The 21,206-nt window shown below is 31.4% G+C and overlaps 3 protein-coding genes across 3 annotated transcripts; all 3 read left to right on the plus strand.

Moving 5' to 3' along the window:
* The first annotated feature begins 2,252 nt into the window (after nucleotides 1-2,252).
* On the plus strand, nucleotides 2,253-5,731 carry LOC111911411 (calcineurin B-like protein 9). The gene is made up of 9 exons (XM_023907192.3): nucleotides 2,253-2,482; nucleotides 3,277-3,387; nucleotides 3,512-3,594; nucleotides 3,733-3,792; nucleotides 4,459-4,567; nucleotides 4,666-4,718; nucleotides 4,804-4,884; nucleotides 5,078-5,190; nucleotides 5,308-5,731. Exons 2-9 carry the CDS (start codon nucleotides 3,309-3,311, stop codon nucleotides 5,369-5,371), a joined length of 642 nt encoding a protein of 213 aa, XP_023762960.1. The 5' UTR covers nucleotides 2,253-2,482; nucleotides 3,277-3,308; the 3' UTR covers nucleotides 5,372-5,731.
* A 4,410-nt stretch (nucleotides 5,732-10,141) lies between these two features.
* Nucleotides 10,142-14,096, plus strand: LOC111911413 (NAD-capped RNA hydrolase DXO1). The gene is made up of 13 exons (XM_023907193.3): nucleotides 10,142-10,750; nucleotides 11,402-11,658; nucleotides 11,816-11,881; nucleotides 11,985-12,063; nucleotides 12,216-12,295; nucleotides 12,367-12,390; nucleotides 12,533-12,657; nucleotides 12,745-12,961; nucleotides 13,070-13,123; nucleotides 13,243-13,289; nucleotides 13,378-13,462; nucleotides 13,550-13,613; nucleotides 13,695-14,096. Exons 1-13 carry the CDS (start codon nucleotides 10,315-10,317, stop codon nucleotides 13,796-13,798), a joined length of 1,638 nt encoding a protein of 545 aa, XP_023762961.1. The 5' UTR covers nucleotides 10,142-10,314; the 3' UTR covers nucleotides 13,799-14,096.
* Nucleotides 14,097-18,414: 4,318 nt separating this feature from the next.
* Nucleotides 18,415-20,204, plus strand: LOC111911414 (uncharacterized). The gene is made up of 3 exons (XM_023907194.3): nucleotides 18,415-18,712; nucleotides 19,030-19,544; nucleotides 19,681-20,204. The coding sequence occupies exons 1-3, from the start codon at nucleotides 18,508-18,510 to the stop codon at nucleotides 19,924-19,926; spliced, it is 966 nt and encodes a 321-aa protein (XP_023762962.1). The 5' UTR covers nucleotides 18,415-18,507; the 3' UTR covers nucleotides 19,927-20,204.
* The last annotated feature ends 1,002 nt before the right edge of the window (nucleotides 20,205-21,206 follow it).

Below are 21,206 nucleotides of genomic sequence, written 5' to 3' on the forward strand. Positions count from 1 at the left end.
GCTATAAAAAGACAGAAATAAACATGCAAAATAGGTGCATAAAATGCACCTATCATCACTCGCGGGTAGAAGTCATTCAAACGGTTGAGATTATGCAGTTATAATAGATGTATATATTATCATATAATTCAAAATAATCAATATATTATATCAATTTAGTATACGAATTATTATATCAAATTTAACAACAACGTTATTGTTATATATAAAAAAAACATATATTTGTAAAAATTTCAACTATATAGGTGTTTCTACGCAACGCACGAGCATTCGCTTAGTTATATTATAAAGGAAACATTTTTCCTTCCATCACATTCATTTGAAACTCCTTTGACTTTTCAATTTCTTTCTAATAATAATTATAAGTTGGATAATAAGGTTAAATAAATATCAAACCTTAAGTGTAATCATATATAAACTAAATTTCAATATTAAAATAATATATTTATTTCTACTTATAAAGTTATGTTTTTTAACTTTTAACATACATAAGCAAACTCAGGAAAGTAAAAGAATAAGAAAAACTTAGATTTTGTCATCTTGCTCCACATTTTATTTCAAAAAGAAGTTCGTAGTAGATGCAAAATGAGAAAGTACAAAAATGAGCAAATGGTTTTTTTAAGAGAAAATGACATACCAATGTAATTTTTTTTTTATTTTGTTCATATTTAGGTAATTTATTATTATTTTTTTGGTGTATATTTGAACATTTAACTTGTTAAATGTGTTTACATATTACAATTGTCACCTCCATATAAAGATAACAATGGTTATATGTGAACATATTTAACAAGTTAAATGGTTAATTGTATACAAAAAAAGTTGTCTAAAGATTAACAATTTGTTTTTTACAAATTTCTTAATACCTTTTATAAATTTTTACAACATTTATATGATATATTTTTTCCTATAGTTTTTTCTAATACAATATCGATCAGTTCTAAACTCTATGTTTTAATTAATAAATGATATTTTGTAAAATATTTTATATATCTTCTTAGATTTTTTTCTTTTGTTTTTAAGCATATGCCATATTTTTAAAGTAAATAGTATCTAACAATAAAATTAAATATGTAATAATAAGTATGTATGATCTTTTAAAAAAAATAAAAAGAAAATATAACATAGCAAATAAAAAAACTATATAATGTAAATGTTTTAAAATTATTACAACTTTTTATACATTTTAATTAGAAGTTTATAAACTTTTTAATTGTTTAATACAATGTTTTAAACTGGTATTTAACAAAAGTGTTCTAAATGTTATAAAAAAAAGGTATTAAATTGTCATATGAAATCTATGAAAGGCTTTAAAAATGTTGTAAAAGAAAGTTTAGAAATAGTTGTAGGAAAGTTATAAAAAAATTATATGAAAATGTAAAAAAAAAATTAAAAACTTGTAAATTTTTTTAAAAATATTTGTATGAAAATTTTATGAAAGTATAAAAAATGTTAAAAAAAATTATAAGCAAAGTTTAAAATATTGTATCAAAAAAAACTATAGAAAAAAAAATCATAAAACTGTTGTAAGAAATTATAAAAATTGTTAAGAAATTAAAAAAAAAAAATTGTTTATATTTAGATAATTTTTTTTATACATTTAACCTGATGATAATGATAATATGTGAATACATTTAACAAATTAAATAGCAGTTATTTAATTTGTTAAATGCATTCACATATTATCATTATCATTTGCTATAGCAGATGACAATGATAATATGTGAATACATTTAACAAGTTAAATAATCAAATATGTAAAAACAAATTATCTAAACATGAACAAAACGAAAAAAATAATTTCTCTCATAAATTATTTTCTATTTTTTTACCCGATAACCTATTCTTTGCCTATTTTCCGGCCTATTTCGCATCCCACTTTATCCATCAAGCCGAAGCCAACTTCTTACCCATTGCAATCTTTGGAGCTCATTTACCGATTTCGAAGATGACAACTATTTTGGTGATTTGATTAACGTTACTATTTTTTTAAAAATAACAAATAAGATTATCTTTTTCTTATATAATTATATATGCCTAAAAACATTTCAGTTCTAGAAAAAATAGAATTAATCATCTTGTTTAATTCAACCTTTGACAACTTTACGTCAAATATGATCAAAGGTATATTCTCATTTGTTCGAAGAAAATCAACAGACTTCTACTTCCACCATTACAACTTTTCAGCATCACGTGCTACTCACGTGATTCACACCCACCTCTAAATCCAGATAAATGCAAATTGAGGCTTCTTTCTCTTCTCACTTCTCACCGCGTCTTTTCTCTCTTTTCTCACTCTGTGTGTGTAGACAAAGCTGCGGAAAATCTTTAGAGCTTTCCTCGATCAAATCCCTTTAGATTCAATCGCAATCGACATACACTATAAACCACTTCGTAATCTCCAAAAAACTCTGTGTATTACAGCTCCCTGCATCTGCAAAATTCATCTCTCTCCGATGGGGTGGATCTTCTCCTTCCTCTGGTATGCAATCTCTAGATTTCAGTTTAGTATGATCAAATTGAGTATGCGGTTGATTATTCATGTTTATTTAGGGAATTATTGTATTTTTCATTTTTTTTATTTGGAAGAGGATTTAAACTTGAAGGGGTTGGTGGGGAGAGTACAAGTGATGTTTTTGAACTGGATTTGTCTTCAAATTCGGTGTTGATCATTTTTGTATGATTTTTTAGCATTTGTTTCCTTGATTTTTTAATAATATGTGAATTTTTCGGGCCGGGTGCTTTAGCCTTGGTAGCTCCGAGTAGAAACTGTCCGAGGTTAATTTTCAGATCTAGGGTTTTGTTAGCTTGTTCTATTGAAGTATATAAACTCTAATCTCTATTTATTTTTTGTTATAGCATGATTGAAAGAGATAAATGGGAGTTCATCTTCATTTTATACTATTACTTGTTCTGAATTTGGGAATGAAATGGCTCATATTGCCCTAGATGAAAATATCCTAAACCAGTCATTATACTGTAGTAATGATAACAGTAAAATTAAAAATGATCGATTATGTGACGCATGTTATTAACAACCTATGGAATTCTGATATACATATACTCCTCTTTTAGCTCCCATTCTGTTGATTTTCGTATTGATGCTTATTGAAAGTAGTTCAATTCTCTCAAGAAAATCTATCTGTTTGTAATACATATTATTGTAGCGAATTGGTTTATAAACTCTTTAACTCTTATGATTTGTAAAGGTGGTGTTTTTTTCTTCTTCTGTTTTTTATATTAACTGATTAGTTTTTGGGTTTACAATTATGTCAGTCAAGGCTGAGATGGTTTCCTCTCCTGTCTAAATGGGCTGCTTTCATTCTACTGTAAGAAAACCGGTTCCTGGGCATGAAAATCCAACTATTCTTGCTTCTCAAACAGCTTGTAAGTTGATCTTTCTTTCATCAATCATGTCATTATTGTAGCAAAATTTCATCCATTTTAATTGGTGGATTGTGCTTTTATTACCTTTCATAGTCATCTTTTTTTGGCTTTTTTATCTCTTTAGTCAGTGTTAGTGAAGTTGAAGCACTATTTGAGCTCTTCAAGAGCATAAGCAGTTCTGTAATCGATGATGGATTAATCAACAAGGTAACCCGTATTTCCTTTAATAGCCTCTTCTGAACATGAAACTAATTAAATATTTACTTTTCCTACCCTTCACTCTTATTTCTTAGCTTATCATTATGAGTTCTAGTTTTGATTTTTTTACTCATTCACTCTTAACAGGAAGAATTTCAGTTAGCACTGTTCAAAAACAGGAAGAAAGAGAATCTTTTTGCGAACAGGGTATGATTTATGATTTTCAGTTTCTGTGAATATTTTGTTATTATGAAGAAATGATTAGTGTGATGCTTATCTCTAACTCCATGCAATTACTTTTGGCAACTTAATGAATCAGATTTTCCATTTTAGACAGAGTTTCATGTAAAACTTCACTATGAATAACTGCATGCTTGTATTATATATTTGATTTGTCCTTTATCTGATACTTTGTAGTCACACATGATTTTTCTATTTGCCAAGTGTTGTGTCTTTCATGCTGTCTGATAAGTGATAACACCTGAAAACTGTTTTTAATATCAGTGATAAAGACATATTTAACCTAGGCATATAACTTTTGTTTAATTTATTAATATTCAAAAAGGCACATCAATAAATAATCAAACATGCAACCTTTTGTTTTTAACCTATTAAGACTACGTCATTGTCCACATGCTAATCACTTAAATTGGATACAAATTAAGATTTAGACTGATATGCACGCGATTAGTAGCTATATACTAATTGCTTTTGTCTTTTCCAATAAATGATCTCTATTAGATTTCCAAATTAGGTTTCTTCTAAAAGAAAAGAGTTTTCCTGTTTTGGTAATTTATAGAACACAAATTCAATTTTCTTGTTATATGTAGATGTATATACAAAATGACAATTTTTTTTTATATATAATTTCAGATATTTGATCTTTTTGACGTGAAGCAGAAGGGCGTTATTGATTTTGGTGACTTTGTTAGAGCACTTAATGTTTTCCATCCTAATGCCCCTCAAGAAGACAAAATCAGTTGTAAGTTAATTTATAATGATTAATAATGTCCAAAAAGTATAATATTTATAAATTTCCCATAAATTATTATTATGATTACTAATTTTTTCTTGTTTCAGTTTGTTTCAAGCTTTATGACATGGATGGAACAGGATTCATAGAGCGCCAGGAGGTACTATTCTACTAATTTTATGCACTAATATAAAAATTACAACATTTATTTTGTAATTTATATTTTTCATGTATATTTTTTATAGGTTAAGCAAATGTTGATTGCACTTTTATGTGAGTCTGAGTTGAAGCTGGCTGATGATACCATTGAGGTTATACTTGATAAGGTAATAAATTACAAAAATGGTCCCTGTGCTTTCTGAACTTTACTATTATTGGTAAAAAACTAAAACCTTTTTCAAATTTGGTCCCTGGAATCTTGAAATAAGGATGGGGATCATTTTTTTTGTTAATTATGACATGAGTATTTACTTGAGTGGTAAAAGGGTATAATTGGTATTTCCATATTTTTGAGCACAGACGTTTTCGGAAGCGGATGTAGACCAGGATGGGAAGATAGACAAATCAGAATGGCATAATTTTGTGACTAAAAACCCGTCTTTGTTAAAGATCATGACTCTTCCATATCTAAGGTAAATATTATATCTAGACATTTTGGTATATTTTTTAAAGAAAAGGAAATATATAATATATAATGAACAAATAAATGAAATATATATTGATGAAAGAAAGTGATGTTAAAAATGTAGGGACATTACAACAACTTTTCCAAGTTTTGTGTTCAATTCAGAAGTTGAAGAGATTGCTACATGAATGAAATGAAGTAAAAATGTTTGTTTGTTATTATTTTGATATTCATCTTTTGAAGGAAGACTAGAATTTTACTTACTTGTGCCTTCTTATGATTGCCTGGTTTTGGTATATTGGCTTTTTGAGGAGAAAAACATTGTTTGTTAGGTTTAACACTTTACAATGGTTGGAGTATTTTCTTTTTTTCTTTTTTTTTTAATATAAGAAGAAATCATGATCATTGTTACTGAAGATATAGATCTGATTTGATATGATATGATCTGATCCGTTCTATTTAGATGTCAGTCATTGACTCAAAAAATGTAAAAAATGTAAATGTCGTTGGATCGATCTCTTATAAATGTATGTTGATTTTTATTTCCTTGTGATTTTCTTATAAAAAATATATTTTTATATCTTTTATTTTTGTTTTTGAAAATATGATAAACATGTTTTGTTTTAAAAAACTATGGCCACAATGGAATATATTTTATATATATACCTTCTACAATCCAATACATTGCGTTTTATTCATCATTTGCAATCTTTTATACTTTTACTTAATTTCTTGGTGAATATTATTACATTACATTCCAAACAAAATACATCAAGCTATCAACTTTTATGTAGTTTCTTGGTGAATAATACATTTCAAACAAGAGTCAAAAGCCATCAATAACATTAATTCATTACATTACATACTAAATCAAAACATTAGAGTCCATACTAGAACCTAATATATTCAAGGTTGAAAGACCATACAATACATACAAGATGGATGCATCATCCTATCAATGACCCTAATAGCCAGTCTAACTCCACCTTCCTTCTTAACATCTATATCTTTAGTTGTTTGGTCCCTCCCAAGCAAAGCTTATGTAGTTTATGAAATTGTCTTTCTTTGTACCATTGGTTGGATAATATTTGCAATCTTTTGATTTGTCATGTAGGTACTCAGAATAAAAGATATAAAACTATACCTGACAATGAAGCGGGTTATGACCATGATACGATCCAAACCCGTAAGACTTACATGAGTTTAGAACATAGTTTTTTATTCGTTTGCATTTTAACAATCCATATCTGCTAACTATTTTATTATAAGGGTCGGGTATGGATCATCACTTACCCGTTCTGTTTTTAACATGTCCCTTATAAATTTTAAAATTATACATTTATAATTTATACTACTTAACGTTTAATTTTAATTCCAATCGAACATCCAAAGGGCAAAGGCCAAAGGAAAAACAACTTTTACCTAGGACTCGAGAAATCGACTTTTACCAAGAATCATGATGTCATTCAATTTATATTCATCAAGAAATCGTCAATTCCATTTATAAATCAATAAAATCATTTATTAAAAGGAGCAAAGTTTGTAACTCTTATTCGATATCACTACAATTGATAGTCATAAATCAATCGAGTGTTGCGATAATGATTTTTAGTTCCAATCGAAAATCCTGTCTTTTTCAAATAAACTTGTGATTTATTTAAAACATATTATTTTAAGTATTAAGCTATAATATACATATATTTTTTTTTATTTAAGAAATGTTATTTTAAGAATTAAGTAAATGTGTTTGATTATTCAAAAAACCTATAGGTTATGGGGCATGTTTGGATATCCGTTGGTTCGGTGGATAAGAGTATGAGTTTGATTATTTTAACTTTGTGGGTTACGACACATGTTTCGACCGGATTTTGAAATTTGTTAAAAGGGTTTGGATTAATGTTAATTCGCTCCAAACCCTCTCCATTGTCAGGTCTATATAAAACATATGGTTGCGTTTTTTGTGGAAAATTCTCTAGTTTTTCAAGAAAAGTGGAAGTTTTGAAAACGTGTTTCGTTTGATGGCTTTTCCAAAATTTTCTCGTGTTATCCAAATTACAAAAAACTTCGAAAACTGATAATTATTATTTTCCATAATTTTCTTATGTTTTCCAAAATTACAAAAAACTTGAAAACTCCCACCCCACGCTCCAACTCCCACCCACACCCCATGGCCCATTCTCTCTCAAACTCTCTCCCAAACCTTTGTGATCCAACTTCTAAGTCTCGAGCATTTTAGTGAGGTGTTGCGGCATTGGAAATCCCGACAAAAAAATATTCATAGTCGAAGTCTTGTCCGCGAATTTTCGACTTTTTGTTAGAAACTTTGTTGTTTAAATATATGTTGGAGAGCTAGCTTTCATATGGATCTGCAATCTTAATCAAGTGAGTGCATAGTTACTTTCATGAACATGATTTTAATACAAGTATTTATTAGAAGTATTAAATATATGTTGAAAGTTTATACGTGAATTAAATGCTTATTATCGGGAATATGTGTTAAATGTTTATTTGATAACATATGTTGTGCATACTTAGATATGGTCAAATATGTATTAAATAGTATGTATTGTAATATTGTCTAGTTTTACTCTAAGGCCCAAATGAAATGCTTAGTTCAATTAAGTTTGGATAATGAGTAGCATCATATTAATGATATGTGCGAGATGAGAATGGAAAGTAGAACTTTGTTCGGTGACACTGATGATTGGTGGGGTACGTTTTACATACATGAATACTATATTAGTGTTCCTCCTTCTTTTAGACAACCAGAAATGGTGTGTCTCTTTTAGACAGCCATAAATGATGTGTTTTAGACATACAAATAGGGTGTGTATGTAGCAAACCACTTCTAGGTATGTCTGAGTCATCTAGCGCAGTATAAATGATCACCCATGACTAAACTCATTCTTATGGTGTTAATGAATTATACTAATTAAAATAAATAGGATTAGATGTTCATTCGAGTACTCCATCCCCTTATGGTTGTCCTTATTGACTAACGTCTGATACAAAGGAATCCTCGAAGCAGTATAGTCGACTTGTTGCTTACAGTGATCCATTATGATAGATTTTTTAAGATCACTGTTATAGGATCAATACGTGAGGATCAAAGAGATGAGTAACTAAGGGTAAAGTGTCTTTTATACTTTTAGTTAGTTTCTTGGTCGGTGAATATTACATCACGTTTCAAGGAAAATACATCAAAACTATTCTAATAACATTAATTTATTGTTAAACATTACATTCTAAACAAGAAAAGAATCAAAAGCCGTCAATTAACATTAATTTATTACACTACGTACTAAATCAAAACATCAGAGTCCGTACTAGTACCTAACATATTCAAGAGTCAAAGGCATACATATAAGATACATTATGCTATCAGTAACATAAGAGTCAACGTTACAATCAAACATTAAACATACCAAGCCTACAATGAAATGGCCTTAATAGCCGATCTAACTCCACCTTCCTTCTTAACATCTACATCTCCCTAGAAAGCTTGTGTAGTTTATGAATTTGTCTTTGTATCATTGTGGGTTGATTAAAGAAAAATATTTGCAATCCTTTGATTTGTTGTCATGTAGGTATGTAATAAAAAAAATATAAAAACTGTGGTTTTGATTTGTCATCATATAGGTATGTAATAAAAAAAAAATATAAGAATTGTGGTTATATTTGGTTGTGAAAATTTTCTAGTTTTCCGAAAAAAAAATAACAATAATGTGTTTGGTTTGATGACTTTTTCCAAAAATTTCTCGGATTTTTTTTTCCTTTTTCTAGAATTACAAACAACTTAGGAAACCCAAATTATAACTATTATTTTCCGTACTTATCATTTCAAAACTTTTAAAAATATATAAACACACACCCAACACTACTTTGGTAGTAAAGTTAGGTAGGTAAGGGCATATGTGCAACCGAAAACCGGTTCACCATGAACCGATGAATTGAACTGTTGATTTGCATCGATTCAAAATTATTATCATTGGGACCGGTCTGGACCGATTTAATCAGAACCAATTTTTCTAGAGATGAATATTATCGTTTTTTGTTTTTTCGAACGACTATATAGCCGTTTGGGCTGTTAGAGGCTCGTTTTTTGGTTCCTTTTGAGTTTTGTCCATATTAATCCCTCCTTGATAGTGTATGTAGATATTATATGTTGATGGTTAATAAAACTACTAAAAAACTCTCTTAGATAAAAATAAAAAACGCTTTGAAGTCAAGCAATGAATCCAACTTCCGTTGGTGTTGGACATTCATCAAATCAATATTACCGTTGTTGCCATCAAAGAAACAAATAAAAACCTAGAGATTTGGTGCAAATATGATTAGTGTATATTGTTGGGCGATCGAAATAAAGCGCGATGCAAGAAATGTGGTGTTTTTTCAAGAAAGAAAAGAATTCAACATTGAAAACTCATATGAACAAGAGATGCCCATCAATGAAATTTAGGCTGGGGCATTATCAACAACAATGACGAAAGATACTACATTGTGGAATTACGAAAAGGCTAAAGTTTGGAATAGGATTGTAAAGTTCGTGATTCAAAAATGCTTGTCTTTTGACCACTTCAACAATAGGCGATTAACTTTACTTATTCAAGATAATCCAACTGAGATATTGACATGTAAGCGTGATTGTATTGAAATGTGGCAACCGACAAAAATTGAAATAATTTTAGGATTTCAAGTTCTAGAAAACGTTGTAAATTTAACTTCGTGTTTGTCATTTGTACTGCGTAGAAACGTACATTGTGGCCAAACAATTCAACGGCAATAAGAACCAAGTTTGTGAATGAGCCGCAATCAAAATCCCAAGTAGGTCCCAATCCAAATTATGTGTTTTGGGTTACTGAGAAACGTAATTGGGCCTTATACAGGCCCAATAAAGAAACACGTGCGAATCACATGATAAACATGACTCCTTGACCTTTGCACATTAAGTGCAAATCCGCCCTGGCTCACAAAACAAAATCACACCCAAAATTGTTACACTCTTTTCCCCCTTTTCTCTCTTCCCTCTGACATTACTTCACAAATCAAACTTTCCAATTCACAGCACTCAACCCAACAAAGATCGAACAACACTTACAGAACAATCTGTAAATTCTGACGCCTCCCATTCATGGATTTATCGGAGCAAGAGGTAGACTTGTTCGGTGATTTAGAATTCGAAAACGAAGACACCCATAAAAAGGAAGAAGATAGCCAACAATCCTCGTCGTCTTCTTCATCATCGTCATCTGGAGGGTCATCTTCCTCATATTCATCTTCCAATCGGAGCAGTAGCGGAGGAGCGGGAAGTGGCAGTGGTAGTGATAGCAGCGGCGGTGGTTCTGTCAGCGGTGGCGCTGCTGGCGGCGATGGTGGTGGTAGGGCTGTGGCTGGGGCTGAAGAAGTGGAGGAAGAGGAGGATAATGGTGAAGTGAAGTCAGGTTATTATAATCAACAGTATGGTTATGATGATGATTATAATGTTGTTGAAGAAGATAAAGATTTGTTTGGGTCTGACAATGAAGAATATATTAAAACCCAAATTGCTAGCCCTTTTCCTGTTCCTGGTAATCAATTTATTTTGTGTATTCGTTTATTCCAATTCAAACTTTTCATTTTGGAGAATGTAAAGAGGAAATATAATCATTACTTGGAAACTTACCTATGCATCTTTACACAACTTTTTCCAAAGGGTTTGTTTTTCTGAAACGATTTTACTCATTCTGTACTGAAAAACATTTGATTTTGAAGCATGTAACTTGAAAATTTTCAAGTTTTGAGGATCATCCATGTGGTTGAAGATGCTCTTTTGCTAAGGTAGCATGAATTTTACGCAAACAAAGGAAAAATGATTGATTTTTGTTGTTCCTTTAGCCAAATTGTTGTTAGTGATGGAACTTTAAGCTTTAAGGCTATTCCCAGAGTTCTCATTATGAGTACTAAATTTGGTAGTATGTTGTATCTGTATATATGGCTTTAAGACAATCTTGATTTGGTATAGTTTGATTTCAAGTTGTCAATACCATACTACTTACTACAATTTCATGATTTGAATATCAACTTCCATGATTTGATAAAGAATTGAAAAAGTTTTCTACTTTATGAAATTCGATAGACATATATAAATTCCCATTTCTTTTCATATCCATATGGAATATGCATACACACCTTCATCCACTTTACCTAATCTTTACATTTTAAACCATGTGAATTTACAGTTTTACCCCAACCCCCACCTCGTAACACAAACAACCCAAGCAGAGGTGGTTTTGGGCGTGGTGGTAGGTGGCAAAATGACAGAGGAGGAGCTGGCATCCTTCCTAGGCCTGGAGGCCCTGGACCTTTTGCACAGAGGCAAAATTACGGATATGGGTCTAAGTTTTATGCCCCTCGTAATGATGAACGCTTTGTTTCTGAACTCAAATTTTCAAAGAGTGAAGAAACATTATCAAGGAAAGTCATAGCATTTCAAGAGGTAATACATATCTCATCACATGTTTCTTTTTAGGTTATATACATTCATGAATGTTGCTAGGTTTTTATTGTATTTGTGTCAATTCTGAAATAGTTGTAATATAAATTGTTATACTTTCCAATTTAAGGATTTTTTGGATGGTTTCCCTTTCATGTAGCCCTCTGAACTTGGTTGCTATAGCCGTGTGGAAAGTGGAGAAGTTTACTTTGATGATAGTAGTTTGGTGAGTCTTGTGTATATCTTAATTTTGATGACTATATGATATATTAAAAAGATAAAAGTTTACTTCAAAATTTATAAGTTTACATTTTGTTCTACACTCTCAGAGGCTTTTCAAGAGACTTATTACCGAAGATGTAGGGGCTGATTTGAACCAAGGTTTTGATACTTTTATTGAGAAGAAAGGTAATTAAATTAAAAATAGAAACTTTTTGTTGCATATAGATATATATATAGTAATGATTTTAAGTTTTCCATAGCTATAGCCTATAGGGTTTTTATGTAAAGGTATTTACTTTGCAGCCGATCTTTTGTTGTTTTTCTTATATTGGCTCTAGATTTGGGATCCCAGGGCTTTGGTGATCTTCTTGCTTGCATTCGAAGCAAAAATATTCCCTTACAAAATATGCACTTTGTGGTGAGTATATCTTTATTTGCCTCACATTATCTTTCAAGAAACTAACTTTTTATGTATTTGTTTCTTTACAGACTTATCGAAACAACCTCAATAAGGTAAAATTTCTTTCCTTTAGCATAACTTTTAGTCAAACATTATGATTCATTAACATACGCGTAGAGATTTGTTTCCTTATGGAAAAAGAAAAGATTTATTTTGTTGTGAAATAAATCAAGTGTACAAAGTGTTTATTTGCAGATATTGGCAACTGCTTATTTGAGGCATGAGCCATGGGAAATGGGAGTTCATAAAAGGAAAGGTGTTGTGTATCTTGATGTACATAAATTGCCTGAAAGGCCAAAAAGTGAGCTTGATCGTAGGAGGTATTGGATTTTTATAAAATGAATGTTACTAAAAAATATAACATTCTTTTTTAGTTGAGTTGAGTAATGTTGTGATATTGAATTTAGGTGTTATTGGGGATATTGTTTTGAGACACTTGCTACTGAAGATCCAACAAGAGATGATGGAGAAGGGATACATGATGTTAATGCAAATGTTGAATATTGTTCTGTGATTAAAACCAAATTAGGTGCACACCGGATTTTAATGGGTGCTGAAATGGATTGCTGTGATTCAACTGATGAAGGAAGGAGATTCTATGTGGAATTGAAAACAAGTCGTGAGGTTAGTGATTTTTTTTTTTTTTTAAAATAAAAATTTAATCATCCCCCGATTGCCCAAAATGATAAAAAAAAAAAGATATTAAGACTTTTTTTTGGTATAAATTTGCAGTTGGATTACCACACTGAAGAAAGATTTGAGAGGGAAAAGTTACTCAAGTTTTGGGTATATTATTCTATTTCTAGCTCTAATACATTATAAAAATTTAAGGGTATATTTTGAAAGTTTCGAGGGTATTTATAATATCTTTGTTTGGGAATATTTATTTATTTATAAAATTACAGATCCAATCTTTTCTTGCTGGTGTTCCTTATATCGTCATTGGATATAGGTATGTATGTCCCATTAATTAATAATAATAAAAATATATATTATATTTTTAGCAAACAAGATTTAAATAAATCATTTCTTTCTTGCAGGGATGATTCTGGTAGGCTTGTACGTACAGAGAGATTAAGAACAAAAGATATAACTCATAGGGTCAAAATGAAAAATTATTGGCAGGTAATCTTAAATTACCTATTTACCCCTCCTCCTAAGTCCTAAAACATGAAATGTGATTTATGTGTCTTGAATCTGATTGATGAACAGGGAGGGGTATGCTTAGCGTTTGCTGATGAGGTTTTATGCTGGCTTTATGGCACTGTTAAAGAGAGTAAGATTTTTGCATTTTTGTATTTTCTATCAAGGGGTATTTTAGTCTTTTTTATTAACCTATTGTTTTGGCATATAATAGATGAAGACTACATATTGCAATTTGCTGCACCGTTTACTCGTTTGGAGCTTCTACAGGCACAATCTTGCCCACAAGAAATAACTGATCATGTTCAACAACTATGAAATATGAAACACTCTTTGTTGAACAAATCATGAAAAAAGAGTAAGTTTAAGACCATATGCAAAGTCTTATTATATATAGATGGAAGAATGCCCTGAGGCCAAAAATGCCTCTTTTGAATTCTGGGCATGTTGATTTTCAGCAGGATATATAATATAATATATTTATAATAGGCATAGCTCAACAGATGAGGGAAATTGAATGTTCAAATTTGAATATGTGATAATAACATATTATTATTATGTACTTGTAATGAATTGAATGATCTAACTTTTGTTTCTAAGGTTTTTGCTACTAGTATTTGTTGTGGAAAGTGTATCAATTCAATTGCTGCTTCTTCGACAATCAATAACTTGCATCTTCATTTTCATCCATCATAAATACATCATAATAACTAAATGTTTCAATCTGTAAATTCCATTGGTTGTTCAACGTACACTTCTTCATCAAGGTCTCCATGTGAAGGTGATATCTTTTGGTATCACTAAACTTGCTTTTTGGTTCTCCAACTCCCCATGCTCACTAAGAATGGTTTTATAAACCAACAGAATTTCATGTGTGTTTTTCGTCTCAATCGACCTCAATTTGTTTTGTTTTCTAAAGGCACTATTGAATGCCTCTCTTTCCCTACTTCAAAATCAACATGATCAAAAGATACATCATTACAAATTTGCAACAAGTTCGTTTTCAATGTTATCCATGTCTCCACCACTCATATAGACATCCGTCCATCTTGGAAATTTTGTGATTCTTATGTTTCTTGTATCACTACTACAACGTGCTTCATAAATTTTGGTTAAGAAGGGTTAAAGATATGTTTTTGTAATGAGATATGACTGTCTCTGAAACTTATTAGTATTAGATTTTGAAGGCTTAAAAAGGGAGATAATCTCTTACACCTTGTTCTTGACTTCAACTCATGGGATAGCCAGAACATCAGTCCCAATTAGTCTTGTATTTCTGTTAATGCTCACTAGCATCGTGCTTCTGTTGCTTTAATAAATTTCTTACTGTTCAAAAAAAGTTATACTGTCGGAGAGAGAGAGAGAGAGAGAGAGAGAGAGAGAGATAAAAAGATTTTTCAGACAATGACACAATTTGTAAAGGATATAGGATACATGATATAGGATACATGAAGAACATCTTCAACCAATGATTTTTGTTGCATCTGCTTCACTTACACACCTCTTAAAACCCGACAAGGGAATGCGACCTAGTGCAGTAGGCACTATATGAAGACGTTTGGTTTCCAAGCTGGCTATGAAATGTGATGGTAAAGAAATAACCAAGTATCTCAATGATTTTCAGTTCGGGGTCGGGGTGTCTGGCGGCGCTGAAACCGTATTACATAGCGCTAACAGGGTGTTGAGTGAGCACCACAATGACGGATCTCTTTCCATGCTTACAATGGATTTCTCCAATGCTTTTAACCGTGTTGACAGATCCGCTTTACTTCATGAGGTCAGATTGAGGTGCCCGTCTATATCTTTGTGGGTAGAATTCCTATATGGTCAAGCAACAAGGTTGTATCTAAGAGGCACACATATTTGGTCTTCTACTGGAGTTCAGCAAGGAGACCCCTTGGGACCACTTCTCTTTGCTCTTGTGTTGCACCTGCTCTTGCATAATATTAGAGACAATTGCAAACTTTTTCTCCATGCATAATACCTTGATGATGACACACTTATTGGAGATTCTGAGGAGGTGGCCAAAGCGTTAGACATTATTAAGGTTGTGGGCCCAAAATTGGGCCTTCAGTTGAATATCAAGAAAACCGAGCTCTATTGGCCCTCGTGTGATGGTAGGAAGCTGCGTGAGGGGTTATTTCCGGTTAGCATCAGGAGGCCGCCATTAGGGGTGAAACTTCTCGGGGGAGCTGTTAGTAGAGATGCTAATTTCATTAGCAGCTTAGCCATAAAGAGAGCTGAAAACGCTGTGAATTTGATGCGCCTTCTTCCATAATTGTCTGACTTGCAGAGTGAGCTCCTTCTACTTCGGTCTTGTATGGGTATTGCGAAACTTTTCTTTGGGTTGAGGACGTGCCAACCCATTCACATGGAGCAGGAGGCTTTGTTCTTCGATCATGGGTTGTGCGTGGCGACTGAGGACATTGTGGTTTGTGGTGACCCTTTCTTTGGCGGCATACAGTGGCGACTTGCTTCCTTACCCATTCGGTTTGGTGGTTTGGGTTTATATTCTGAAGTAGAGGCTACCTTATATGTTTTTGTTGCCTTAAGGGCCCAATCTTGGGTATTGCAAGACCACATCTTACGAGATAGCGACATTCAGGGCATGAATTCTGATTATGCTTGTGCCTTAGCCTCTCTTCGTAACAAGCTTTCGGACATTGACCTTAGCAATTTTACTACTATGGACACCCCCCCCCCCCCAAATCACAGAATACACTGGCGGGTGTCCTTTTTAGTAAAATTGCTCAAGATATGGAAGTGTCTTTCAACATGACGGCTTGGCAAAAAATAGTTTTCCAGTGTTTATGTGCACCATATGCTCAAGATTTTCTTCTAGCTATCCCTATAGATAGGCGTGGCCAACATATGTCTCCTGTGGAGTATCATACCATCCTCAAATATCGACTCATCAAACATGAGAAATCGTGCACGGAAAATCAACATGTGTTCATACTATTTGCATTTGATACTTTTGGTTTTCTTGCGTCGGATATAGTGGAACTTCTTAGTAGAGTACAACGGATCATGCATAAAATTGTTATATCTCCTAGATCTGTGAATATAGTCTTCAAGATAATTGAGTTTGTCATACAAAAAGGCTTAGCGGCGCAACTTTTTGCTCGTTTGCCTTCTCATTTGTTGTACGATGATAACTAAGATGTTTTCTATATAATATTATGTGAGTTAATATGGAATATATATATATATATATATATATATATATATATATATATATATATATATATATATATATATATAATCAACCTCATAAAGTGTTTTTTTAAGTGAATAACTTTTTGTGTCAATAATATCAGATCATTTTTATTTTACTATTTTTTTGAGTTTCATGTTTTGTATAATTGACCCTTGACTTAGTAATGTTCCATTTTGCTCCCTATTATATAGAGGTGACAATTGATGACACGATACGACAAAAATACACGACAAAACGAAATTGGGATGAAACTGAAATTTGAATTAGTGTTTGTGTTGTGTTCATGTCAAGTGTAACAAACACGATGTCGTGTCGTGTTCAAATTTCGACACGAAATTGACACGATTTATCATTTGTTTGTCGTGTTTTTCGTGTTATGTATGATTAAATGTTAATTAAATAAACTAATTTCAAAACTACACATGCTCTTTTAAAAAACCAATGTGGTGTTTATAGTCTTGATCCTTTTGACCCATTGTGGCTTCCCCTGAATCTCATCATTCGGTTTTCATCTTTAAATTGGGGTTCAGTTTTGTCATCTACACAAAATATAGAGGAGTTGTTTTGATCAATGCACTCAACATCTTTCTAAAACACCATTTGTGAAAGTGTTGGACTCCACTGCTCGGTTATCTTTGATCAAGAATTATCTTGACCTTATTGACCAATTTTAGTGAAAATAATTCTTCTTTTTCAAAACTTTATTGTATTTTGCTAAAAATGATATGTTATGAATGTTTGAATTATCCTCAACGGTTAAACGAACAAAAGCTTATGTACAGAATACAATTCTAGATGGTTATCTAAAAAAATTGGCTTCCATTATTATTTATTAGTACATTCTATTATTTATTTGCATTCCTTACAAAATAGCTATAAATATATCTACAAGTCAGTAATTGAAAAAATAAATTGTATGAACCTATTTTCTTCTTTAAGGCTAGGGATGGTAATCAGATTCATTTTATTTATGAATATAGCAAAACATGAAATTGGTCAAATAAATTAAGATCAGAAGTCACTGAGATTATGTTTTTGATACTTATCATTTCTTTCCTAATTTTTTAAATTATTATTTGTTTATTATATATATATCATACTAAATATTTATAAAATAATGATACATTCTAGAGAAAATAGACAAAATGTATAAATTTCATTAGAGTTTTTCAAAGGATTTAGGCAAAAATTAAAAGATGAACGCTATCAATTTCTCAGGTAGAGAATATCTAATCGTTAAATGGGTTGTGAAATCATTAAATGGGCTTAGAAATCGCTAAACGGACTGTGAAATTAGGTAAACTTTTTGCAAAATGGCCATAAATTTTCGTTAAAAAAAACTCTCTAGAAAACTTCAAAAAAAAAAACCTTTTTTACACCATCAAAACTCTCTTTTGCTAGGAAAATAACCTTTGAAAATCCATAACAGAAAAAAAAGATTTTTTTTCCGAATAAAAACCTAAATTTATTATTTTGTAGATTTGTTTGTCATTTTCGTAGATTAAAATCATAATATAATTTTTTTATTATGAATTATTTTTTGAAGATTTTTAACATAAAAAAACTTTTAAAAAATTATTATATTTAAACATTTTAGATTTTTTTTAAAAAATATTGTTTTGGCTATCTTAAAAAAAATCTTAAATTGCTTTTCCTAAATCTTAAAAAAAAACCTTATTAGAGTCTAATGATTTTCTACGACTCCTACGTCAGTCAACTAATTTAGATCAAGAAATTACTCGTTTTGCCCAAACCGACTTCCATAATCTATTTCTACGATTCTACGGCGGAGCAAGGTTAATTGCAGATGGAGGAGACCGGTGTGGCCATGTCGGAGAAGACAGATACTACTAGTAGCGGAGACAGCGCTTCAATGGAATCGACGATGGAGAGATTGTCTCATTTAGAGAACCTCTACTTTCCTAGGGCTCAACAATCCTCCGCTCTCCTTCCTTCACAACGTAAATCTATCCTCCAAGATCTTTACTCCCGCGACGTCCCTGTGTTTTTAGGTAATTTCAATTTCCTATTACCCATCTCTAATTCTTTCTTCAAATTTATATTTCAGTATTACCCGATCAATTGTTTTTCTTCTCTACTTTTAATTGCTTGATCAATATCGAATTAGAGTTTACATTCGTTACCTTTACGAATTCACTTCTGTAGACACAAAACCCTGAAGTTTGTTCACTTCATATAATATGTTCGATATGTTACAGTTGTTAGCTTAAGGCATTGGTTATCAATATAACCTAACTTAGTTATGAAATTTGCTCATGCTTTAAAGTTTGCTATTGTTAATTTACATTCATCCTGTATGCATATTCAGAGCGCTATGGATCACTACTAACATTGGAAGAGCTTAAGGAATTCGATACATTAAGTGATGATTATGAAATCAATTGGCATCTAAATCATCTCCGAAGCTTGATTAATCCTACATCCGAGGATTTGAAATCAAGATCTGCAAAGATAAAGAATCGGAGGCGTGCATACATGGATAAATTGATGTTTGATGGGAAATTCTTCTCTGAGGATGCAATGAGGGATAGAGAACCTTATCTACACCATGAATTTGTGGGGAAATTTCAAGATCAAAGTGGAAGACGCATGGCTAGGCCTGGGGAAAGGTGGTCAGAGACATTGATTAGGAGGGCTGAGGAAGCACTTTTGGTGGAGAAAATTAGGCGGGAACAGCAGAGATTGGGTGTTGATGAAAGAGAGTGGGTGGGGAATGAGAGACAACAAGAAGAACAAGAGGAAGAAGAAGAGGAAGAGGAAGAGGAAATAGAGGAAGGAAATGATGGTGATGATAATGTTAATGGAAAGATGCATCAACATGAGGTAATTCTTTTCTTTATGTTTATTGAAATATCTTGTGATTTGTTGTTTCTTAAAGAATATGATGATAATCTTGAAAGTTGTATTTGATTATGATGTAAAATGATTCTTGAACATGGTTGGTGTTTGTTCTTTTTAGGTTCTCCCAGATGACAAGGGTAATTTAGTCAATGCAGAAGCATCAGAAGCTACAAGTATATTATCAACCGAAGAGATGGAAGATCGAATGGATCAGTTTACACATGTGATGCAACAAAAGTTTCTTGCAGGTGAAGATGATGAACATTTTAATTACTTGAGTATAGATGAAGATGAGACATTGGATGATCATTGGATGAAGGAAGCTAATTATGATGCTGAAGAGAAATACTTTGCTGATGTTTGAAAAGTCAAAGCTCCTCCCTACTTTTTTTTTCTTTCAAATTTGATAGATTTCTGCCTTTTTGGGGTGTGTTTTTTTAATCTGTAATGATGTGTAAATTAGATTGTTATTTTAGTAATATGGCTTTATATTCATATCGATTTTGGTTCATCCACCATTTTGTCTTTTATCTCATTTATCCATTAATGCTTCTTCTATGTACTCAACTAGGAGTTGCGAACTTTGCACAATTTTGCAGAAAGCCTGGATTAAATAAAAAAATAGCAACATACTTTTGGATTAATATTATAAAATACAGTTAAAACATATTTGATTGGAGGCAGATTTGTAGATATAAGATTATTTTATTAGTTTATTTGAAGTTGTTAACTCTTTTATATGTATAAATAAGAAATTGTTCGAATTCCGTATTTTGGTGAATAAGGCGATAGTTAGAGTATCAGATTCAATTGAAAACGAAAACACAATTTATTAAATTTTTGTGTATTCAAACGTCCTTAAAGCTTCATATTTCAGCAACATGTACAAAAAAACGTACTTTATAATGATAATGAAAAAACAGTGCTTCATAACGATATATAAAAACAGATTTTGAAAGGTTGGGTTGGGTTATCAACAGGTCAACTGGTTTAACCCATATAATTAATAGGTTGGATAGGGAAATATATAAATAAGTCAGTCTTATGACAATGTGAAAATGTTAGGTTTGATTCAAAATATCCAAAAATTTAAATAAACCAGTTGGATTGGGTTGAAATATTTAACCCGATTATTAAATGGGTTGGAACTCAAACTCAATTCAGATCGACCCATTACCAACTCTAATTTTCTTGGCATTTCGTAAAATTACATTAGTTATTCGTGAAATCACGTATCCCAAGAATAAATGCATTAATATGTGAAGTTGTTTTGCAAAATTAATAAAATTCAGAAAATATTCATGAAATTATTTTTGTCAAGAAAAAACTATCTTTCATTTTTTTGAACGGTGGATGTATTAGAAACTAGCAAGACACTAACACAAAAGAGAGTTACAGATTACAAGCATATAAATGAGAAATACACCAATTAGTCCACATGATAAAGTTAAATTTTGATCTATTATTTACCCAATTGAACGCAAGCATTTGAATATCATCCGCCGCCTTGAGAGGGGGGCATCTCTTCTTCTTAAAAAACAATTCATTATGAGTTCTACAAATACGCCACAATACCGAGTATATTAATAGCAATCTAAGATTCAATCTCTTCTTATTAATGCCCAAGGTAATCAAAACCATTTT

Source organism: Lactuca sativa, chromosome 6 (genome assembly GCF_002870075.4).
Source record: "Lactuca sativa cultivar Salinas chromosome 6, Lsat_Salinas_v11, whole genome shotgun sequence".
In the NCBI taxonomy this organism is placed as follows: domain Eukaryota; kingdom Viridiplantae; phylum Streptophyta; class Magnoliopsida; order Asterales; family Asteraceae; genus Lactuca; species Lactuca sativa.